The sequence below is a fragment of the Erinaceus europaeus genome, chromosome X (assembly GCF_950295315.1).
Source record: "Erinaceus europaeus chromosome X, mEriEur2.1, whole genome shotgun sequence".
Classification (NCBI taxonomy): domain Eukaryota; kingdom Metazoa; phylum Chordata; class Mammalia; order Eulipotyphla; family Erinaceidae; genus Erinaceus; species Erinaceus europaeus.
The window spans coordinates 119,164,263-119,181,002 of NC_080185.1; the positions used below are offsets into that span (position 1 = coordinate 119,164,263).

General features: G+C 39.2%; 1 protein-coding gene across 1 annotated transcript in view; it reads left to right on the forward strand.

Moving 5' to 3' along the window:
* Positions 1 to 16,740, forward strand: part of BEND2 (BEN domain containing 2) — a 44,756-nt gene that overhangs the window by 12,865 nt on the left and 15,151 nt on the right. The window contains exons 5-7 of the mRNA XM_060182687.1: positions 2,618 to 2,713; positions 8,756 to 8,902; positions 9,906 to 10,037. Of these exons, the coding sequence (XP_060038670.1) occupies positions 2,618 to 2,713; positions 8,756 to 8,902; positions 9,906 to 10,037 (375 nt within the window). The remainder of the gene's footprint in view (positions 1 to 2,617; positions 2,714 to 8,755; positions 8,903 to 9,905; positions 10,038 to 16,740) is intronic.

A 16,740-nucleotide genomic window follows, 5' to 3' on the forward strand; every position in this document is an offset into this window, starting at 1 on the left:
CCCCTTGTGTTCTTTTATAATTATACCCATCACCCTTTGGTGGTCTTGCCTTTGGCAACTGCTGGCTTAATCTTCATCTTTGGAATCTTGTAACTCCTGGGACAGGGCAGTGGCACTCCTGATAGAGCAAACCTCTTACCATGTGTAAGGAACTGGCTTCAAGTCTCTGGTCCAGCCAGCAGGGGAGAAACTTCACAAGTGGTGGAGCAGTGCTGTAGCTGTCTCTCTTTCTCATCCTCTTACTCCTCTTTTCCTCTCTGTTTCTGTCAGAAAATAAAGGGAAAAAAGAATCTTGTAATTTCAGTATTTATTAATTTCTCTCTCTATATATATTTATATTTGCCTCCAGGGTTATCGCTGTGGCTCGGTGCCTGCGCTACAAACCCACTGCTCCTGGAGGCTGTTTTTTCCCTTTCGTTGCCCTTGTTCTTTACTGTTGTTATTGCTGTCATTGTTGTTGGATAGGACAGAGAGAAATGGAGAGAGGAGGGGGAGACAGAGAGGGAAAGAGAAAGATAGACACCTGCAGACCTGCTTCACCGCTTGTGAAGCCAAACCCCTGCAGGTGGGGGCCGGGGGCTCAAACCGGGATCTTTGTGTCGGTCCTTGCACTTCGCACCATATGCACTACCATCTGCACCTAATTTCAATATTGTTAATGCCAGTAGTTGGATGCATATAGTATGTAACCTTTAAAAGTTTAATTATATTTATTTATTGGATAGAGACAGCCAGAAATTGAGAGTAGGAAGAGGAGGAGGAGTAGGAGGAAGAGAGAGAGAGAGAGAGAGAGAGACAGACAGACAGACAGACAGACAGACACAGAGAGAGACAACTGCAGCCCTGCTTTACCACTTGTGAAGCTTTCCCCTGCAGGGGAGAACTGGGCGCTCCAACCCAGGTCCTTGCACATTGCAACATGTGCACTTAACCAGGTGTGCCACCACCTGGTCCTTAGTATGTAATATAAATATATGTAAATCTTACACAGTACCGGTCCCTGGAAATGGAACCCAATGTTTCCATGTTCATTAATCACACCCTTTTTACTACTGGTACTACACCATGGTATAGATGTGCCATAGTAGAAGCATTCAGCTGTGGAAGATAGTTTTGTTTTATTTTCCCAGTTTTTACTCATTAGTACTAATAAGTAAAACTAATTTGAATATTCATGTGAATATTTTTTAATGCTTTTATTTATTTATTATCAGATAGAGACAGAGAGGAATCGAGGCAGGGGGAAGCAGAGAGACACACAGAGAAACACCTACAGCCCTGCTCCACTGCTCCTGAAGCTTTCTCCCTGCAGGTGGGGACCGGTGACTTGAACTTGCAACCTTTCGCACTGCAATGTGTGCACTTAACCAGGTTTGCCACTGCCTGGGCCCTCATGTGCATATTTTGTGTAGCTAGATGTAGTCATCTCTTTGACATAAGGACCCATGAGTGCAGTTTCGGATTACATGCTGATTTTATGTTTAGTTTTATATGAAACTACCTATTTCCCAGTGTACCATTTTACATTTCCTGCCAACAAGGTGTGAGTGTCCAGTTGCTCCACACCTATACTTCAGCTTTTTCCATTGTTTTCTCATCCGAGGCTTCATGGTTCTTTTTGTATCCTTGATGATAGAACATTTTCCTTCAACCTGTCTTTTAGAATATGTTGGGAGTCGGGCTGTAGCGCAGCGGGTTAAGCGCGCGTGGCGCAAAGCGCAAGGACCGGCGTAAAGATCCCGGTTCGAGCCCCCGGCTCCCCACCTGCAGGGGAGTCGCTTCACAGGCGGTGAAGCAGGTCTGCAGGTGTCTGTCTTTCTCTCCCCCCCTCTGTCTTCCCCTCCTTTCTCCACTTCTCTCTGTCCTAGCTAACAATGATAACATCAATACCAACAACAACAGTAACTACAACAACAGTAAAAAACAACAAGGGCAATAAAAGGGAAAATAAATAAATAATTTTAAAAAAGAATATGTCTCGGGTGGTGGTGGTAGTGCACCAGGTTAAGCACATATCGTTCAAAGCACAAAGACCCATGCAGGGACCCTGGTTTTGAGCTCCCGGCTCCCCACCTGTAGGAGGGTGGTCACTTCACAAGCAGCAAAGTAGGTCTGCAGGTGTCTTTCTCTCCCCGTCTCTGTCTTCCCCTCCCCTCTCAATTTCCCTCTGTCCTATCCAACAAGAACAACAATAACAAGACCAACAAGAACAACAACAATGGAAAAAAGTTGGCTGCCAGGAGCAGTGGATTCATAGTGTAGGCACCAAGCCCCGACGATAACTCTGGAGGCAAAATAAAAAAAGAATAGGTCTAGAACTGGGGAGACAGCATAATGGTTCTGAAAGGACTTTCATACATGGGACTCTGAGGCCCCAGGTTCAGTCCCTGGCACCATCATAAGCCACAGCTGAAAAGTACTTTGGTATCTCTCTGTCCCTGTAAAATACATAGTGAAATTTTTTAAAGACTATGTCTATCTGGAGAGGATTCTTTCAGTTTTCCTGTATCAGAATGTCTCTATTTCTTCTCCTTTCCTGAAATAAAGTCTTCCCTGATGTAAAATTTGTGGGTGGAAATTCTTGTATCATAACGGTGGGAAACATTTTCATTCACAGGAATACCAGTAAAAATAGAAACCAGTGTTGAAAGTATCACTGAGTCAACCCTTGTGGAAAATGAGAGTAGACAAGTCCTCATCCTTCCTGCTGTTGGTGAGTTTGAAATGATACTTAAACAAGCAGATTAACCAATATCCTAAGGAAGATGCAATCATAGCTTTCTTTTAGGTAAAGCTTTACATTTTGAGATAGTTTGGGATTTATGTGGGTATTATATTCATGTGTATGTATAAAATATGTATAAAAACACCCTTTTCCTCCCAATGATAATACCTTGCAAAACTATAGTTAAAAGAAATCAGACGTAATTGGTAGCTATGCCTCCCTCCTTTCCAGATAGCGTAAGTTTTGTTTGAGATCTAAGTGGCATTATGTTTGTCTAGTTAATGTTTTCTCTACATATGAAATACATGAAAATGAAAAAAGAAGTGTAATTACGTGGAGATTCTATTTATGCTTTTTTCATTTTTTATTTATATTTTACCTTTTATTGCCCTTTTTATTGTTGTAATTATTACTGTTGTTGTTATTGATGTCATTGTTAGATAGGACAGAGAAATAGAGAAGGGAGGGGAAGACAGAGAGGAAGAAAGAAAGATAGACACCTGCAGACCTGCTTCACCGCTTGTGAAGCAACCCCCCTGCAGGTGGGGAGCCGGGGCCTCAAACCGGGATCCTTAAGCTGGTCCTTGTGCTTTGCTCCACGTGCACTTAACCCACTGCGCTACCGCCCAACTCCCTCTATGTATGCTTTAGCTATTTTCTTCACCTCTAACATCTTGCAAAATTGTTGTAAAATATCAACATTGGTAACTGTGTGTGTGTGTGTACGTGCGCACACACACACATACACACATACTTAGTTTAATACAGTTTTACTCCATGAGGCAATGTGTCAGTCTACCACCACACTCATAGTATAAAACACTTCTGCCATCACTACAAGGAATCTTCACGCTGCCCTTTGACTTTACTATTATTTTTATTTTTAATTTTACTTTTTCCTCCATAGTTACTGCTGGGGCTCAGTGCCAGCACTACGAATCCACTGCTTCTAGAGGCTTTTCGTCTACTCTTTTGTTGCCTGTATTTATCATTGTTGTGGTTATTATTATTGTCGTTATTGCTGTCGTTGTTGTTGGATAGGACAGAGAGAAGTGGAGAGAGGAGGGGAAAACAGGGGAAGAGAAAGATAGATACCTGCAGGCCTGCTTCACTGCTTGTGAAGTGACCCCCCTGCAGGTGGGGAGCCGGGGGTTCAAACCGGGATCCTTACGCTGGTCCTTGGGCTTCGTGCTATGTGTGCTTAACCTACTGTGCTACCACCTGGCCCCCTTATAATTTTACCAGACCACTCAGCTCAGCTCTGGTTTACGGTGATATGGGGGATTGAACCTGAGACTTAGGAGCCTCAGGCATGAGAGTCTCTTTGCATCACCATTATGCTGTCTCCCCCGCCTCATATTGCCCTTTTATAGTCAAATACATCTTCCTTTTCACAATTCCCTCCGGCCCTGGCCCACCCTGGTCCCTGGCAAGCAGTGAACTGACGTACATTTCTATAATGATGTTACTTGAGTATTGTTATTTTGGAATAAAAGACTATGTAATCTTTTCAACACAGCTTTCTTTTAAAAACTAAAGTCAGTTTCCTAGAGATGCCTGGTGAGTGTCCCATTTGTTAATAGTGCCTTCCTTTTCATTGTTATTTTTATTGTTTCATGGTATGGATGTAGTTTTCTTACCTACCGAAAGACATCTGGATATTTATAGATTTTGGTTATTACAAGTTAAGCTATAAGCAGTCATGTACCAGTTTTGTATAATAAATTTACATTTCTTTGAGATTTTTCCCAACAGGGCCATACCAGATTACATGAAATCTCATGTTTTATTTTATAAGAAATTGCTAGTTTTTTTTCCTCAGAGGTGCTATGCTATGTTACCTTCCTGTAGTAATTTGTAAATGATATAATTTTCTTGCATGTATAATTTTTTTCTTCTTGATTTCAAATATTTCCTTTTTCATCAGGTCACTTCTATCTAAAGATTTCCCTTTAAACTTTCTAGAAGGTAGTCTTTAAGGGATAAGATCTTTGCTTTCCTTCATGTGAGAATGTATATATTTCACATACACTGATGAAGGATAGTTTCACTATATATAGAACAAGAACTTGAGAGTTATTTTCTTAAGCAGTTGAAAAAATGTGCTGTAGATACTCTAGAAACAGCAGAAACCAGCCTGGAAAGCAGCACTAAGATGGTGACTAGCTGGACTTGATTGGGGAATTGCAGTGCCCAGTGTTCTTAGCCTCCACCGGCATGCCTGTCATTTGGGTGTCGTGAGTTTGCAATGATACACATATAGGTAGTACTGTCTAATCTAGATCCACTAGCATTCTTAATGTAAGCCAGGGGCATCTGATTTTTAATTAAAAAATTGAGATCTTATACTCACGTATATGTAGGATATAATATAAAGAGATTCTTCTTATACTTACCTTTTTATTGCAATGATAATATCTTGCAAAACTATAATAAAATATCACAGTGAGGATATTGACATTGATCCAAAATATAGATGCTACTGAGATGCCCTCATTTTACCTGAAATTTGTGTTTATTTCTAATCTTATCACGAGTAGCTTTCATTTCCACCACCCCAGACAAGATACAGAACATTTCCATCATGAAACATGCTTCATTGTGCTGGTTTCTATCCTTACCCATCTCAGGCCACTCTTTCCTTCCTCACTGGCTGTTCCTAATTCCTGGAAAACTTTGACTTCTAAAATTTTGTTGGTTCCAAACTGCTATGTATGCTTTGGCACACCTGGTTAAGTGACACATTACCGTGTACAAGGACCGGAGTTGAAGCCCCCAGTCCCCACCTGCAGGGGGAAAGCTTCTTAAGTGGTAAAGCAGTGCTACAGGTGTGTCTCTTCCTCTCCCCCAAAACCTCCTTCCCTCTCAATTTCTCTCTGTTCCTTCAAAATAAATAAATAAATAAATAAAGTTAAAAGAAAAGTGCTATATAAAGGAAATCTTAAGCTACATAGCTTTTGGCGCTTGTTGTTGTTTCACTAAGCATACTTTCCTGAAGATTCCTTCAGGGTGCTGCTTATAGTAATACTTGCTCCATTTTTATATGTTGTTATTATTTTCAAGTAATTTTACTGTGGAAATATTGGTTTACACTACAGTTATCACATGGCGTAATTTATTTTTATCATCTAATATTCTTTTCCAATACAGTTGTTGACACATGGATATAGTTTCTCATCTCCCTGTGATAGGTATCTGAAAAACATTCTTACCCCCTACTTAAGTACTTTCTGCCATCATTCATCAGGACACCAATTCCCCCCAACCCTCTCCTTACCCTTCTTTCTTCAGAATCTTTGTTTTGGTGCAGTATATCACAAATTATACTTTGTGTTTTTCCTTTATGTCCTTGTTTCTTAAGTTCCACTTATGAGTGAAATAATCTGGTACTTGTCCTTATCTTTTCAGCTTATCTCACTTAACATGATTCCTTCAAGTTCCATCGAGGATGAGGCAAAGGAGATGACTTCATCATTTTTGACAACTGAGTAATCTATATATTTCCAGGAGACGAATTGTTGGTTCAAAGGGTGGACTCATTTCTAAAATTCTGATAAATCTTCAGGCTAGTTTTCACGTGGGTTGGATCAGTTTGCAGTCCCGCCTGACGTGTAAAAGGGTTCATTTCCTCCCAAATCGTCACCGACATTTGGTGTTTCTGTCATTTCTTTTTTTTTTTTTAATTTTTTTTTAATATTTATTTTATTTATTTTTTCCCTTTTGTTGCCTTTGTTGTAGTTATTATTATTGTTGTTGTTGTTGGATAGGACAGAGAGAAATGGAGAGAGGGAGGGGAAGACAGAGAGAAGGAGAGAAAGACAGACACCTGCAGACCCGCTTCACCGCCTGTGAAGCGACTCCCCTGCAGGTGGGGAGCCGGGGTTCGAACCGGGATCCTTATGCCGGTCTTTGTGCTTTGCGCCACCTGCGCTTAGCCCGCTGCGCTACAGCCCGATTCCCTGTCATTTCTAATATATAACATTCTCACAGGTGTAAAGTGGTATCTCATTGTTGCTGTTCTTTGCATTTCACTGATAATCAGTGACTGAGTATTTTTTAATGTTTGTTGGCCCTTTATTCTTTTAAAAACATATTTTATTTATTTTATTTTGAGTAGCAACAGAGTGAAGTAGAGAGGGAAGAAGATAGGAAGGGAGATAGGTAACTGCAACACTGCTTTTCCATTTATGAAGCTTCCCCCTCTCCTCAGATGGGGAAAAGGGACTTGAACCTGGGTCTTATACACTGTAACGTGTGTACTTAACCAGGTGTACTACCACCTGCCTCCCTTTTGGATTTATTCTTTGTTGAGGATTCTGTCCATGTCCTCTCCCAATTAAAGCAAAAAAAATTTTTTTTCTAGGTTTGGTGAGCTCTTAATATATTTTGGTTACTAGCCCTTTGTCTGATGTATGGCATGTAAAGATCTTCTCCCACCCTGTGGGGAGTCTCTCTGTTTTGATGGTGGTTCCTTTTGCTTTACAGGCCCTTTTCAATTTAATGTAGTCACATTAGTTTATTTTCCTTTCTGTTTCCTTGAAGTTGGACTTTAGTTGTCGAAGGCGTTTTCAAAGCTTACATTGAAAAGAATTCTTATAGTCTTTTTATTCAAATGTTTGATACTTTCTAGTCTAACTTTTAATTTTTTTGGATCTATTTTGAGTTTGCTTTTGTGTGTGGTTAAATGTGGTGACTCACTTTCATTTGTCTGCAGGTTTCAACCCAATTTATTCAACAACATTTTTTTGAAGAAACTGTCTCCACTTGATGAATTAGATACACATAGGTGTGGGGGTGTTATTTCTGGGCTTTCAATTCTTTTCCACTGGTTTGTGTGTCTGTTTATGTTCTGGTACCAGGCAGTTTTGATTACAATAGTCTTATAATATAATTTGTTGTCAGGAAGCATGATGACATCCATTCTTGGTCTTTTTATTTTCTCAAGACTATTAGGCAATGCTAGATTTTCTTATTCCAGATAAACTTTTGTAACTTCTGCTCTTTTCTTTTAAAGAAATTTGGTGTGAACTTGATGGGGATTGTATTAAATCTGTATATGGCTCTGGGAAGAAAAGCCATTTTTGATGATTTGAGAATGATTCTCCTTTTTTATTGCTGAGTAGTATTTCATGTTGTTAATATTAAGTAGTTTTTTTTTCCTTTATTGGGGGATTAATGTTTTACATTTGACAGAGGACCTAGTGGGGGTTGTATTGTTATGTGGAAAACTGAGGAATGTTAAGTATGTACAAACTATTGTATTCACTGTCATATATATATATATATATATATATTACCTTTTTTACATTTTCTTTACTTATTTTCCCTTTTGTTGCCCTTGTTGTTTTTATTGTTGTTGTAGTTGTTATTGTTGTCATCATTGTTAGATAGGACAGAGAGGAATGGAGGGAGGAGGGGGAGAGAAAGACACCTGCAGACCTGCTTCACCGCCTGTGAAGTGACTCCCCTGTAGGTGGGGAACTGGGGGCTCGAACCGGGATTCTTACGCCAGTCCTTGCGCTTAACCCGCTGTGCTACCGCCCAACTCCCCTCGCTGTCAGATATTAACTAGTTGTTTTTAACCACCTAGTGAAGACATTGGTCCTTACCCCATCCCCCCCAACTTTTGTTATTTAGAAGCAAAGCTGCTTTGAACATCTATAGATAGTTTTTGTTTTTCTGTCATGAACACCTGTAGTACAATTGCTGGACCTTTCGGCAAAAGCATATTTAGGCAGATAGGAAACTGCCAAAGACTTTTCCGGGGGGGGGGGGGGGGCTGTGCCATTTAACTTGCGTGCTAGCATTTGTATCAGTGACTCATTTTCTCTGAGCTCTCTTTATGTTTAGATTGTTCCTTCATCATATCCTTCCTATGTGAAGATCTTTCCTTTAGTCTTTCTCTATGGGCAGGTATTTTAGGACAGATCCCTTTGGTCTCCTTTGATTTAGAATGCTTATTTCACCCCTTTTCCTGTAGGTTAATTTTGTCTTATGTAGAAGTCACAGTAGAAAAATATTTTCTTTCAGCAGTTGAAAAATACATACTTATTGGAATACCCAAAGTAGCAGAAACCAGTGTGATAAACATTGAGACAGTGAATGCACAGATTTCACTGGAAAATAATGGTGGCCAGAGTTCTTCCTTTTCATCTATCTGCCTCCCGTCTCATGTGGGTGAGTTTGAAATGATATATGGGATAAGTAGTACTGTTTAATCTAGATTCATTAATATCCTTAATAGAAGCCAGGGACATCTGATTGTTTAATCAAAATTTTAATATGGGATGATATTATATTCATTTATATGTAGGATATAGTATAAAGAGATTCCTCTTATACTTATCCTTTTATCATCAGGGTAATGCCCTGCAAAACTATAATAAAATATCACAGTGAGGATATTGACATTGATCCAAAATATAGATGCTACTGAGATGCCCTCATTTTACCTGAAATTTGTGTTTATTTCTAATCTTATCACACGAGTAGCTTTCATTTCCACCACCCCAGACAAGATACAGAACATTTCCATCATGAAACATGCTTCATTGTGCTGGTTTCTATCCTTACCCATCTCAGGCCACTCTTTCCTTCCTCACTGATTATCCTGAGTTTCTGGTAAATTCTGATCTCTATAATTTTGTTACTTCAAGAATGCTATATATGTAAAGGAGATATTTTTTCTTTTATCATTTTATTGAGGAGTTAATGGTTTACAGTACAGTTGTTGACATATGGTACAATTTCTCATCTCCCCATGATAGGTGTCTGCAAGTCACTCCCACCTCCCTTTACACCATCATGCAGTAAGACGCCAAAGGTCCCCCCGCTGCCCCCACATCAGTCTCCCTAATTCCTTCCTTCCCCGGAGTCATTTGCTTTGGTGGGTTGCACCAAACCCAGTCCAAATGTGACTTTGCATTGTCCCTTTTTGTCCTCATTTCTTCAGTTTCACCTATAAATGATGTCTTAAGCCACATAACCTTTGGGTCTTGCTGCTTGGTTTCATTCAGTGTTACTTGCCTGAAGATTCACCCAGGTTGTTGCTTATAGCAGTACTTCCTCCCTTTTTATTACTGAGTAGTATTTCAGAATACGAGTACTGTGCTCTAATGCACTGATCTGTCTCCTCAGCTGCCTGATAATTTTTTTCTTTCACAATCTGAAAAAATCATAGTAATAGAAATGCCAGGAAAAGCAGAAGTCCGCCTGGATGACAGCTCTCAGAGAGTGCATCGCCCAGATTTAGTGGGAAGTATTGCTGACCCGGAGATGAACGCTGCACCCGTCTGCCTCCCACCCAATTTTGGTGAGTTTGAGTTGATACATATTACAAGTAAAACTGCTTAACCTAGATTCACCAGCATCATTAATATCAATAGCTGAATTCAATTTTTAATAAAACTTTAAATTTTGATGTAATGAAAGGGTCACTTGCATTTGTAAAAATTAATGCAAAGAGAGTCTCTTTCTCCTTTACATAGTTTCCCCGGTGAGAACATCTTGTAAAATCATAGTACAGTGTCCCAATCTGGACAGTGACGTTGATACAGTGCACAGATGCTCTTGAGGTACTCCTGGTTTTGCTTGCATGTGTGTGATTCCTGTCTGTGCATTGCATTCATGCTTGCGCAGCTTCTGCCACAGTCACGGCAGTGATCATTTCCACCACTCAGTGATTCCTGCATTGCTTTTTCAACCATGATGTTCTCACCCTAGGACCTATATCTACCATCTGGCTACCATGGATCTCTTTATTTTTAGTAATTTTCTCTCGTATATACTGTGTATATTTGTATTTGGTCTCCCCCACACTCCTAGTTCCTTGGAGACTCGCCCAGTTGTGTTGCATACATACATCAGCAGCCACTCTGGCATTGCTGAGTAGTAGTCGTCTGTGCTATGAGTATGCCCTGTGTTTTGTTTCACTACTCTTTCCTTGGGAGATATCTTAGCTGGGTTCCCCCCCACGTTTTTAAAAAAATTTATTATTATGTTTATTTATTTTCTCTTTTGTTGCCCTTGTTGTTTTTATTGTTGCTGTTGTTACTGATGTTGTCATTGTTGGATAGGACAGAGAGAAATGGAGAGAGGAGGGGAAAGACAGAGAGGGGGAGAGAAAGACAGACACCTGCAGACCTGCTTCACCACAGGTGGGGAGCTGGGGGCTCGAACCGGGATCCTTACCCCGGTCCTTGCGCTTTGTGCCACGTGCGCTTAACCACTGCACTACCGCCTAACTCCCTCCCCCTGTTTTTTTTTTGGGGGGGGTAAAGCAGCTGTAAATATTCATCTATGTGTTTTCTGTATAAATATTACTTTTCATGTCTTGATAATTCCTTTCTATAGATAAAGAGTTTTCCATGATATGGAGATGTATCAGATTTTTTTAAAAATCTGTGTCCATAGTAGTATTAACTTGTTTTTTTTCAGTTGGTGGAGAGAAGTCTGGAGAACTCTCAGAAGGCAACAGTTTTTTTTTTTAAACTATTCACCCATTTAAGGACATCTTTTCTTTTCTTTCTAAATTTGTGGATACTACAAGTAAAGCTGCTATGAATATTCACATACTCATTTTTATGTAAATACGACTTTTCATTTCTTTGTCATCAATTCCAAGAGTGCATGATGGGTCTTACAACAATAATGTATATGTATATAATCTTTTTATCTTTATTTGCTGGATAGAAATAGCCAGAAATCAAGAGGGGGAGGGGAAGATAGAGAGGAAGAGAGACAGAGAGACACCTGCAGCCTTGCTTCATCACTCGTAAAATTTTCCCCCTGCACGTGGGGGCTGGGGGCTCAAACCTGGGTCCTTGCGTATTGTAATGTGTGCACTTAGGCAGGTATGCCACCACCTGGCCCCTAATATGTTTATATTTATACATAATTGCCTAACAGTTTTTAAAAGAGGCTGAACCATTTTACATTCTCAGCAAAAGTACATGGGAGATCCAGTTTCTTTGATTTCATGTTTCTGATTGTTCCATTGTTTTCCTCCCTTCTTGATGCTTCAGTATCCATTTTCTCACAGTAAATTTTCTGCTTGAGGATTCTTTTAGACTATTTGTAAAGAAATATGCTAAGGTCGCTTATACATTTTTGCCCTTATTCTTAGAATGTCCTTATTTCCCCTCTTTTTCTTGGAGGATAATTTCATCCATTATAGCATTCACAGTTGAGAGTTCTTATCTTTCAGTGCTTGAAAAAGTCATTTATAAATCATACAAACATGCCAGTAAAAGCAGAAAACAACTTTAAAACACTTCCCGATTTTATTGGGAAATGACAGTGGCCCAGATACTGACTCTTCATCTCTTTACATCCCATTCAGTGTTGGTGAGTTTAAAATAGTGTATATTTCAGATAGCACTGCGTAACCTAAATCCATCCACACCCCTAAAGTAAACTAATAGTAGTCCCTTTTTAAATTAAACTTCCTCTTTTTGTCATTTAACATATACATATAAGAGAATCTAGAGATTCCGTTTATGCTTTTTTTTTACCCACTTCTCCCCCCTCAAAAAAACCCCAAACTGAGTAGCACAGCTAGGATATTTACATTGATGTAACCCACAGATCTGAGATTTGATTGCATTAATTTATGTGTACATGTTTAGTTTTGATTTTGTTGTGTGAGTAGGTTTGCTGTCCATCACCACATGGAATCAAGATACAGAACATTTTCTTCACCACAAGGATATCCTGCACAAGGATACCCCCATCTTGTCCTTTTGTAACCATACCCTCTAAGTCTGAATCCCTGGAGATTCATCTGACTAGTGGTCTGCATCAGGTCTCCTTTCACCAGCCTCTTCTGATTTCTCTCTACCACCATACCCAGTCCCCAGCACCCACCATTTGACTCTCTGTTTCCTAGTTTAACTTTTGGTTTTAAAAGATTCCACATATAAGTGATACTATGGACAATTTTCTGGTTTATTTAATTTTGCGTAATGCCCTCTAGACTCATCTACATTATCTCGTGTTCTGTCCCTCCCCCTGTTTTTACAATTTTGTCCTATTTTATTAGTAATTTAAGTATTTTACAAAATTAGAAGATTTAAGGGGTTTATTTTTACACCCACACATAGTGTGAGTTGCCACATCTTCTGTCAAGGTTCTGTATCCCGCTTTCCAATTACCCCCATAGTTCTTCCCTTCATTTTCTTTGTATTAGTCAACATGATTTCCCCCCATTTTTACTTGTGATTAATAGTGGATTATCATATTTTAATATTACAATGTATAGTTTCACACCACACCTACCACCAAAATTTTGTGTCCACCTACTCATCTCTCAGGAAACAGTTTGTTTCCTTCCCTTCCCTTCCTCTCCCCCTCCTAGTGCTTTTTCTTGTTTATAGCTACACTCCTCCCTCCAGTTGACTGATATTTTCCTCCTACTCCTTCTACTTGCCTTGTCTCTTAACTGCTGGTAGTCATGAATATGTTCTCCAGATCTATATTTTGTCCCTTCAGTAAAGTTATGTAAAGGGAAACAAGTGGCATTTGAGATTGACTTCTTTTTCCTCAGTGTAACTCCTTGTAGACCCATCTACATTATTATGTATATCAGTGGTTCCTTCTTTTTATTACTGAGTAGTGATTCATGATATGGTCATACTTGTTCAAAAACCTCTATTTTTAAAAAAATTTATTTTGCTCCTGGAAATGGACCAAGGGCCTTGTGTGTATGTAATACCACTGAGTAGTCTCCCCGTCCCCAATCTTTAAATTGTTTGTATGTATTGGGTTGTAAGAAAAGTCATGACATATTATTGCTTAGAAATATATAGAAAAATACACCATGACTTTGCTGATAAGCCAGCACTAAGAGGGAGATAGAGAGATATTTCACAGTATAATTCCACCATCCATGGTGCTCCCCTGGTGCTGCCTGTAGCCATTCCAGAGATCTAACCAGGATCTCATGCACAGCAAGGCTGAGCTCCCAGCCTCTGGGTTTCCTGCTTATACCCATTAGGGATAAGGCTGCTGTGGACTCTTATTCATAGCTTTAAATGTTGCTTCAATTCATTCTTTTCACTGATTCACAAATAATTTTACTTCTCTGGGATGTATGCATGTCCTGGAGTGCAACTGATGGAAACACAGGTAATCACATCCTTAGTTTTATAAGAAATTCCACAAGGGGCCAGCAGGTGTATTACCTGGTAGAGTGCGCACTACCATATGTGAGGGCCTGGTTTTGAGCCCTTGGTCACTACATGGGAACCCTGCGGGGAACTTCAGGGACAGTGGAGTGGTACTGCGATGTCTCTCCTATGTCTCTTCCCCTGCTCTATCTTCTCTCTGCCTGTCATCCTTTAGATAGAAGAAAGAAAAAAAAAGTCGCTTCTGGGAATCATAAAATCATGCAGGAGCTCAGCTCCAGTGATAACTCTACTGGCAAAAAATTACTTTGGCAAGCTATTTTCTGGAGTGTCTATACAATTTTCATTCCTGCCTGTATTTTTTAAAGTGATTCATTTCTACCACTTCTCTTGTTCTTTCTCCCTTTTGATGCTCCAGAAATCTATTATATTCTTTCTGTTTGAAGAATTTCCTCTAGTTATTTTGTAAAACTAAGTTACTTAGTGATAAGTGCTTTTGCTTTTTCCATTGTCCATGAATGTCTTTATTTTTTGCTTTGTTACTAGAAGAGATTAGTTTTATGGGATATAGAATGTGGGCTTGTTGATTCATCCAAGCTGTATGTGTTCTTTTATCGCTCAGTGCGATTCCATGGTGTGAATGTGGCATGGTATGTCTGTTCATCCATTGAAGGATATCTGATTGTTCCCAGTTTTTGTCTACTAGAAGCAAAGCATTTCTTTATTGGGGGGTGGTTAGTGGTTTAGTCAACAGTAAAATGCAGTAGTCTCTACATGTGTAACATTTCTCAGTTTACTACATAACAGTCTAATCCCTTCTAGGTCCTCCTCTGCATCAGTTTCATTTTTTTCTGGGACAGAGTCCATGAACACAGTTGCTAGACTCTGAGCTGCTAGGTTTTGGTGTACTGTTTTGTTTTGTTTTGCTTTTGCTAGAATACTGCTAAACTCTGGCTTAAGGTCATGCCAGGGATTCAACCTGGGACCTCTCGGACCTCAGGCATGTGTGTGTGTTGTACTACTGCTGTTGCTATTGCCTCAGTGCCAGGCGCAACATTTTACATTCCCACCAGGAGTAATATGGTAGTTTCTTTGCTCTTTCTTACTCTCTCATGTCCTAAGGGTCTTTCCTTTATCTTTCTTTTTTAATTTTTAAAAATATTTATTTATATTTATTATTTTTAAAATTTCTTTATTGGGGAATTAATGTTTTACATTCGACAGTAAATAATTAAATATTTATTTATTTTTCCTTTTGTTGCCCTTGTCGTTTTTTATTGTTGTTGTAGTTATTATTGTTGTTGTTATTGATGTCGTCCTTGTTAGATAGGACAGAGAGAAATGGAGAGAGGAGGGGGAGACAGAGGGGGAGAGAAAGATAGACACCTGCAGACCTGCTTCACTGCTTTGTGAAGTGACTCCAGCCAGGGGCTCGAACCCGGATCCTTATGCCAGTCCTTGTGCTTTGCGCCACGTGTGCTTAACGTGCTGCATTACCGCCCGACTCCCACCTTTATCTTATCCTTTTCTTTTTTGAAGATATTCCTTTTGTTATTTTTAAAGGGTAAGCTAGCCAGAAGTAGTTTCTTTTAAAGTTTTACTTTGTCTGTAGATGTCTTTATTTCTCCTTCATTCCTGAAGGTTAGTTTCACCTGATATAGAAGTCACTGTTGAGATATATGATCTTTTAGTATTTGAAAATATTTATTTATTAAAATCTTGTTCAAACTGAATCCAACCCAAAAATAAGTTCTGAGACAACGAATGACTAAATTTTAAAGAAAAATTAGCAAGATGATTGAGAATCAAACTTCTTCACTTCTGGTTTTGGTGTGCTTCAAATGATATATATTCTAAGTAACACTCTTTTATCTAGATAATATAACATTCTTAATGTTAACTTTTAGTGGTTACTTTTTTCAGTATTAAACTTCACTTTGAGATATCTTAGAATCATTTTCAGGTATAAAATAATAGAGAGATCTTGTGTAGCCTGTATTCAATTTTTCATTATTAATATTTTTCAAAAACACAGTAAAATATCACAAGTAGGATTAAAAATTTTTCTTTTTCTTATTTTTTGTCACCAGGCTTATCACTAGGGCTCAGTGTCTGCACAAGGATCTGCTGCTCCTAGTGGACATTTTTTTCCTTCTTATTTGATAGGAAAGAGAGAAAGTGAGAAGGAAGGGGAAATATAGTTAGAAATAGAGACACCTGTAACACCACTTCACTGTTTGTGAAGCTTCCCCCTTGAAAGTGGGGACCAGGGGCTTAAACCTGGGTCCTCACCCAGGGCAATGTGTGTGTTCCTCTCTGACAGGATTCAGTAAACTGCAGCTCCACCACTGGTTTTTGTAAATGAAGTTATGTTGGCACACAGCCATGCCCATTCATCTACCTACTTCTGTGGCTGTTTTATTTTACAACAGCAGAGTTGAGGAGTTGTGACAGACACCAGATGGTTGACAAAGACCAAAATAGTTACTATCTAGTCCTTTACAGAAAACATTTGCCGAGCTCTGTGCTAGGATATTATTAAGAGATTAGCATCTTAGAAATAGAGACAGACCGACACTATTTAATATTTGAAAGATTCACCCTCGTGATCAGGGAAACGGGGGTTCTCTGTTACTGTGGCTTGGTAGACAATAGAGTTAGTCTACAAAATGACTTTATTTTTATTTATTTATTTTTTAATGTGGAGATGGCTGGGTGGGGGAGGTTGCTGCGTCGTGGTGCACCTGATTGAGTGCAAATGTTACAGTGCGCAAGGACCTGGGTCCTTTCACAAAAAAGCTTCCATTGGTTAATATCGAGAATGTTGAAGAATATAGATTAAGAAATGCTGCTTGTGATGTGTCATTTCACACTCAACAAAATTGGAAGGGA